Genomic DNA, 7,500 nt, shown 5'->3' on the forward strand with positions numbered 1-7,500 from the left:
TAACTCTGTGTAGCGCTCTCTTCAGGAGATAAGTGTTAACTACAGCCATTTCCATCTGCTTAGCAAAGTCCACCACCATCTGACCTTCTAGGTTCCTTTCCTTAACACCAAACCTCCTCATCACCTCCTCATCACCTCTGTTCCCCTCACCAACATGTCTGTTGAAGTCTGCTCCAACCACAACTCTCTCCATCTGGAACTCTCTCCATCTGCTTGTGGATCATAACCACTGACCACATCCAACATCCTTTAATTTCTAACTACAACCTGATGACCCAGTCTGACGCTCTTTAAGCTCTAACACACTCCTCACACACTCATCCTTCAGCATCACTCCTACCCCATTTCTCTTCCTATCCACACCATAATAAAACAGTCTGTAAACACCCCCCCCCCCCGCACAGTATATCTAACTTCCTTCTCTCCATCATGTCCACCAGCTATTTCACCTGTCATTGTATAAACATAGTGTCCCTATACCCAGTCCTGTCCTCCTGCCCTTCCTCTTCTCTCTCTGCCTATGAACCCTTCTCCCTCCTCTTCTTCCCCCACCAACAGTAGCCCAGTGTCCTCCGGCACCCTGTAGGTCCACAGTGATGGTGGCGGTCGTTGTTAACCAGGGCCTCGACCGATCTGGTGTGGCGTTCACACTGAGGACTCACACGTTTACATTTGGCACATTTGACACCGGATGCCCTTCCTGACACAACCCTCTTTATTTATCTGAGCTTGGGACTGATACAGAAAGCACTGGCATGAGTTCCATCAGTCTGTAATCGCTGATGGAAAGTAAAACAGTAAACCGTATACAGAATGTTAGGAGGCTCCGTAAGTAGGCAAAATGTTTGGGTGGAAATAAAAATATATTGCAGGTGAATTTAGGACAAAGTCTGTTAAGGTTCCTTATTTATCTCATTTTATTAAGGACATGAATGAGGGAGTGTGTGTTGTGTTCTGTTCATCAGACAAAGTGTTGATTATAATCATATTGATCTAGTACGGTGTTCAATACAGTTGCTAGCTGTATCATGTAATATTCAAATCAGCACTGTGTGTGTGTGTGTGTGTGTGTGTTTGTGTTTGTGTGTTTGTGTTTGTGTGTACAGGAAGCAGTATGTGGGTCTATCTGTGATTGTTTGTTTGTTCGTTTGTTCCCTTGTGACCTTTTTCATGTTCCCTCGGCCGGTGCTGGTGGAGGACGGAGGGATTCGGTCTGTCATCATCCATTTCGACCACGACACCAGTCGTGTGCTCATAAACATGACTGTGAGTACACACACACACACACACACACACGCGCACACACACACACACACAGCAGATTGTGTGAGATGGTGTAACACGTTACTGACATGGTACTAAAATCTAAAGTGAGACCTTTAGTGTTTTATAGGTTAATAATAGTGTTTTATAATCAATGTGAAACTTGACTGTAAGCCAATACAGTGAGGATAAGATAGAGGTGATGTGTTCATATCTCCTGGTTCTAGTTAGGACTCTAGCTGCTGTGTTCTGGACTAACTGGAGCTTGTTTCTGCTCCTACTGAACATCCAGACAGTAAAGTATTACAATAATCCAACCTAGAGGTAACAAACACATGACCTAGTGTTTCTGCATCATGTCATGACGTCATATCTCTGATCTTAGTAATATTACTGAGATAAAGAAGGCTAACATTGTGGTATTATTTATGTGAGCTTCAGATGAGAGACCGGTCTCAATAATCACACCGAGGTCTTTTACTGCTGCACATGATGTAATAGAAAGACCATCCAGAGTTACTCTGTAATCAGAAAGCTTACTTCTGACTGTCTGTGGTCCTGGTACAAGATCTTCTGTGTGTCTGTGGTCCTGGTACAAGATCTTCTTTGTGTCTGTGGTCCTGGTACAAGATCTACTGTGTGTCTGTGGTCCTGGTACAAGATCTACTGTGTGTCTGTGGTCCTGGTACAAGATCTTCTGTGTGTCAGAGTTAAACAGGAGAACGTTTTCCATTTGCATTTAGCAGACATCTGGAGAGACTTTCATTTTATTTCATTTATACAACTGTGCTGTTGAGGGTTAAGAGCTTTTCTGAAGGGTTCAGCGGTGGCAGTTTGGTGGTTCTGGGACTTGAACTCCTGACAGTTGTCTGCCGTAATCTGCTGGCTTTACAGTTTCCTTATTGTCTATGTTCTTAAAACAACATGGAGAATAAATACATGTGCCATGGATAAAGGTTTGGACACAGCGGAGAGGAGACGAGTTTAGGTATTTAAATCTAAGGATTGACTTTTTTTAATAGGGGATTTGAGCCTAAGCTGGTGTCTGTTGGGGAAAAACTTATCTGGTATATAAACTGATGATTAAAATGGAAATGACTGAAATCAGTTGTGCTGTTGGGGGAAAGAACAAGATTCTGTTTGCTCTACTGATTATAAGCTTTTGTACATCTAGCTCTCAGGTTCTCTGACTAAACTGTTCATTGTCCGTGCGATATTAAACATCTTCTCTGTGGAATTCAGACGGAGTTGAGGATTAGAATGAATGAAAATCTCTAACAATCGCTTTTGTAGAGAAAGTTTCAGATTGAGAGAAAGTGTTGTGTGTTTTAAACTAAATAACAAGCAAATGTGGGATTTAAAAACCTGTCTCTTTGTGTGGGCGTGGCTGTGGGCGTGGCTGTGGGCGTGTTCTCAGAATGCCCTGAAGTTTAACAACTGGAACTTCTTCACCGTGTTGGTGGACAGCGTGAGCAGTCAGGTTCTCTACATGAAGACGGTCATTGGCACTCAGCAGCTTGACAACATCATCAGAATCCAACCACTAAGCCAGAGACAGGTAAGGGGGCGGAGTCAGAGATGAGAGTAGGGGAGGGGTCAGACAGAGATGAGAGTAGGGGAGGGGTCGGTCAGAGATGAGAGTAGGGGAGGGGTCGGTCAGAGATGAGAGTAGGGGAGGGGTCGGTCAGAGATGAGAGTAGGGGAGGGGTTAGTCAGAGATGAGAGTAGGGGAGGGGTCAGTCAGAGATGAGAGTAGGGGAGGGGTCAGTCAGAGATGAGAGTAGGGGAGGGGTCGGTCAGAGATGAGAGTAGGGGAGGGGTCAGTCAGAGATGAGAGTAGGGGAGTGGTCAGTCAGAGATGAGAGTAGGGGAGTGGTCAGTCAGAGATGAGAGTAGGGGAGGGGTCAGTCAGAGATGAGAGTAGGGGAGGGGTCAGTCAGAGATGAGAGTAGGGGAGTGGTCAGTCAGAGATGAGAGTAGGGGAGTGGTCAGTCAGAGATGAGAGTAGGGGAGGGGTCGGTCAGAGATGATCATGTAGACACGGTCAGTCACAGAGCGATACAGGAGAAAGGTTACAAATCAGTTTGTTATGAATCACACCTACAGACTGTTGTGTACGTGACCCTGTGTGTGTGTTTATTGTGTAGATGAATCACACCTACAGACTGTTGTGTACGTGACCCTGTGTGTGTTTATTGTGTAGATGAATCACACCTACAGACTGTTGTGTACGTGACCCTGTGTGTGTTTGTTGTGTAGATGAATCACACCTACAGACTGTTGTGTACGTGACCCTGTGTGTGTTTGTTGTGTAGATGAATCACACCTACAGACTGTTGTGTACGTGACCCTGTGTGTGTTTGTTGTGTAGATGAATCACACCTACAGACTGTTGTGTACGTGACCCTGTGTGTGTTTGTTGTGTAGATGAATCACACCTACAGACTGTTGTGTACGTGACCCTGTGTGTGTTTATTGTGTAGATGAATCACACCTACAGACTGTTGTGTACGTGACCCTGTGTGTGTTTATTGTGTAGATGAACTTCACTGTGAATGTGGAGATCAGCGGGTCGCTGTCCTACGTATAGTGAGTTAATTTTTCAAATTTAGCAACTGAGTCGCTTAGTTTATGCTAATGTTTTAGCGTGTGTGTGTGTGTGTGTGTGTGTGTGAGACTGACGTTTGTTTTTTTTTGTTCTCACAGTGCTTTCTGCACCATGGCCAGCATTAAAGTTCATAACATTGTGGTGTTCACACAGTGAGTCTCTGTCATGCTTCATAATGTTACAAACATAAAGCCTTTACAGTGACGAGTCAGTGTGAGAGGCTAAATCACACACACACACACACTACTCACACACTACTCACACACTCACACACTACTCACACACACACACTACTCTCACACACTCCACACACACACACTGCAAAAAACAGTGTGACTCAGTTCAAATGAATTACACAAAAGAATACTCACCTGTACTAATTTTACAGTTTCCCAAACAGCTCACACACACACACACACACACACACACACACTCCACACATACACACACACACTCCACACATACACACACACACACACACACACACACACACACATACACACACACACACATACACACACACACACACACACACTCCACACACACACACACACACACCAGTTTAGTGAGTACTGCTTGTTGTTTCTTTGTGTTTGTCCCTTACAGGACGTCTGTAAAAACTTCCTGCATGGTTCGCAGTGCACAAAACACTTTGGAGGCATATCGCTACATTGACTGCGGCGCTAACTCCACCCTGCACCACCCGCCTGACCTTCATGGTTCTGTGCTGCCTCACTCGAGCTACACCTATTAAACACAGTGGCATTGTTAGAATCACGCTTCATGTCTTTAAGCCAGTGATATGAATGTTTCTTACAGTATCTGTCTCTTTAACTCAGTGTAGCTGAGATGCTTAATGCTAATACTGAAGTCATACTGGATAAAAAAATAAAGTTCATTAAACTTTATAAAGTGCATTTACATTCTTGGTCCCTCACGTCAGCCATATAAAGTGCTCAGCATTTTGTGTTTCTGTACTTAAACTAAAGGGACTGTGATGTTCAGAATAATGTGATGCGTATGCTAGCATGTGGTGTTACTGCTGAATGGCTGCTAATATTTACACTTACAGTATGTCAGATGCCCGTATCCATAGCAACCTATTTCTCATTTATACAACTAAGAACTTAAGGGTTCAGGCCTTTATGCAGTGGTTGCAGTGCATTTAAACTCATGACCATCAGTAGTACATGTTAAACCTCCTGACAGCTACAACCGTCCCTTTGGGTCACTTTTAGGAGACGTTTGCTTTTAGCTTATAAGATGAGATGAACCTTTATTCATCCCACAGGGGGGAAATGTCTGTTACAGCAGCAAAGACAAAATGTGCAAATATAAAGTAGAAACAGTACAAATATATATTCAGTAGTCTATAAATCCAAAGAAAAAAGTAAACAACACGATAGTTACACGTTCAACACATTCTGTAGCTTAAATATGTAGCTTTAAAGCAGAGGTTTGTATATAAATGATGTGACATGGGAGGCTAAATGCTAACATGGATAGTAAGATAGATGTTGGGGTTAGTGGTAACATTTATATAGTGTGAGTTTCTGTATTTGAAGCAGAAGAGCAATTTTTTGCCTATTTCATAAACTATAAACTTTCTCCTTCGTTCTGAAAGTTGAAGATTACATTTTTAACTGGACACGAGAACATCCTCATGATTGTAGACTACACCACGCTACACCCTGGGGCCACGGAGCTCCTTACACTCAACTGGGTCAGGATCCTGAAGGACGTGCTCACAGACCAAGGTATGGCCTTCTTGTGTAAACTAAGGGCAGATCTGTCAGCTCTTACAGATCAAGCAGCTGAGGACATCTGTCTCCCACCTGCACACTGATGGACTTGGACAGGAGAAGGATACCCCCAACCTATAACCTCTCCCTCACCCCCCACTTCCCCAATATAAATAAATACACTGTGTCCTTGAAGCTGATTCCCGGTCAGTGCTATTATTTCATGTCCACCTCTTTATGGTGCACGACAAATTAAACATGTTTGTAATCATTCTCAAGTTTATAATAATTATTAATTTAATTGTAACTTGGCTGTTTGTTCACTAAGATGCAAAATGCTAGAGGCATATTTACTGTTTATACATTTTTCAAAAGAAATGTTTATCCTTCATCATCACTCCTTAAATGTAATTAACATTAATGGTGTCATTAACATTCTAAATAATTTGTTAGCTGTGACCTCACACATTATGTTCCTGACTATTTTTTCTTCTTCTTCTTCTTCTTCTACCGCTTATCCGGGGCCGGGTCACGGGGGCAGCAGTCTAAGCAGGGATGCCCAGACTTCCCTCTCCCCAGACACTTCCTCCAGCTCTTCCGGGGGAATACCGAGGCGTTCCCAGGCCAACCGAGAGACATAGTCCCTCCAGCATGTCCTAGGTCTTCCCCGGGGCCTCCTCCCGGTTGGACATGCCCGGAACACCTCCCCAGGGAGGCGTCCGAAACAGATGCCCGAGCCACCTCAACTGACTCCTCTAAAAACTATTTATTATTATTATTATTTGTAATTGTAAATCGATGTTTCAAGTGTGTGTGTGTGTGTGTGTGTGTGTGGTGTACTGTTGTCTCTGTGTTTAGTATTAACACACCAACATAGTGACTTCCTTTTGCCCCGCCTGTGTAAAACTGGCAGTTTACATTAATAAGTAAATATAAAACTTTATTGCACTAATTTTATCTGACAGTTTTCCCTTAGTGCACTTTTCTGTCAGTTAAATTCGATGTGTTTGGATGTTCACTATAAACTCGACAGTAATAGAATTTTCTCACATGTAGAAGGTTAACGTGCGGTACGACAGGTTCTGTGCTGAGGAAGATGGATTTGTTATTGATGTGTGTTTAATCTGTGTTCATCTAAATTACATTAATAAACACACTGATAATTAAAGTTAAAATGCTAACAATATATAATTTAATATAAAATAATACTACAGATAAATAAAACATCACGCAGCACTGAGACAGCCCATAAAGTGTTAGCATGTGTGCTCGTTCTCCTCCACGGTAACGCTACTCTTTGTGCTGCTGCTCTTTGGTGAAAGGCTTGTTGTTAAGGGCAACACCATGTCCTCCATCAACATGGCATCTAGTTTGGCATCTGTAGTCTTGGCCATGACCACATAGGTTCTAGGGTCAGATGTTGGGATGTGGCCTTCTGTGGGCTTGTTGCAGTCACCTTGGGGTGAAGGGACGTGACCCTGAGCTCGAGCCTGCATCTCCAACTCCTGTATTATTGTTAGCATTAGCAAAGAGAACAGAAAACATGATAAGCAACATAATGTGGAGTGTCCTGCACATGCACTGAGGTGATGCTGCACAGCTGTATACCTGTACTCGCACCATTCGGTGGTGGTTAGCAATCTCCAGTTTCTTTTGCCGGGTCTCCAGCTCTTTGGCGTGTTGCTGATCCTTCTGCAGCTTCTTGATATAGTCCACTGATGCCTTCAGTATAGTGCCCTTGTTCCAGCGCATGTCCCTGAACACACACACACACACACACACACACACACACACACACACACACACACACACACACACACACACACACACAGAGCTGTCAGGAGCAGGCCTGATGGGGCAGTGCAGTAACAGTGGTGTGGTGATGGA

At 43.6% G+C, this 7,500-nt stretch overlaps 2 protein-coding genes across 4 annotated transcripts in view; one reads left to right on the plus strand and one right to left on the minus strand.

Annotated features, from left to right (window-relative positions):
• The window catches only part of LOC113637693 (transmembrane protein 106C-like), an 8,245-nt gene extending 3,466 nt beyond the window's left edge, over window positions 1–4,779 (plus strand). For 2 of the 3 annotated variants that reach the window (XM_047821008.1, XM_047821009.1), the window contains exons 4-8: window positions 1,107–1,266; window positions 2,681–2,821; window positions 3,803–3,852; window positions 3,970–4,023; window positions 4,478–4,779. In XM_047821008.1, coding sequence (XP_047676964.1) covers window positions 1,107–1,266; window positions 2,681–2,821; window positions 3,803–3,852; window positions 3,970–4,023; window positions 4,478–4,625 — 553 coding nt within the window. In that variant the 3' untranslated portion in view covers window positions 4,626–4,779. The remainder of the gene's footprint in view (window positions 1–1,106; window positions 1,267–2,680; window positions 2,822–3,802; window positions 3,853–3,969; window positions 4,024–4,477) is intronic. The other variant, XM_047821010.1, reaches the window with a different exon arrangement.
• Window positions 4,780–6,782: 2,003 nt separating this feature from the next.
• The window catches only part of LOC113637998 (microphthalmia-associated transcription factor-like), an 11,402-nt gene continuing 10,684 nt past the window's right edge, over window positions 6,783–7,500 (minus strand). The window contains exons 9-10 of the mRNA XM_047820994.1: window positions 7,222–7,369; window positions 6,783–7,118 (exon numbers count right to left, since the gene is read on the minus strand). Coding sequence (XP_047676950.1) covers window positions 6,870–7,118; window positions 7,222–7,369 — 397 coding nt within the window. The 3' untranslated portion in view covers window positions 6,783–6,869. The remainder of the gene's footprint in view (window positions 7,119–7,221; window positions 7,370–7,500) is intronic.

The sequence above is a fragment of the Tachysurus fulvidraco genome, chromosome 11, assembly GCF_022655615.1.
Source record: "Tachysurus fulvidraco isolate hzauxx_2018 chromosome 11, HZAU_PFXX_2.0, whole genome shotgun sequence".
NCBI classification, from domain to species: Eukaryota; Metazoa; Chordata; class Actinopteri; order Siluriformes; family Bagridae; genus Tachysurus; species Tachysurus fulvidraco.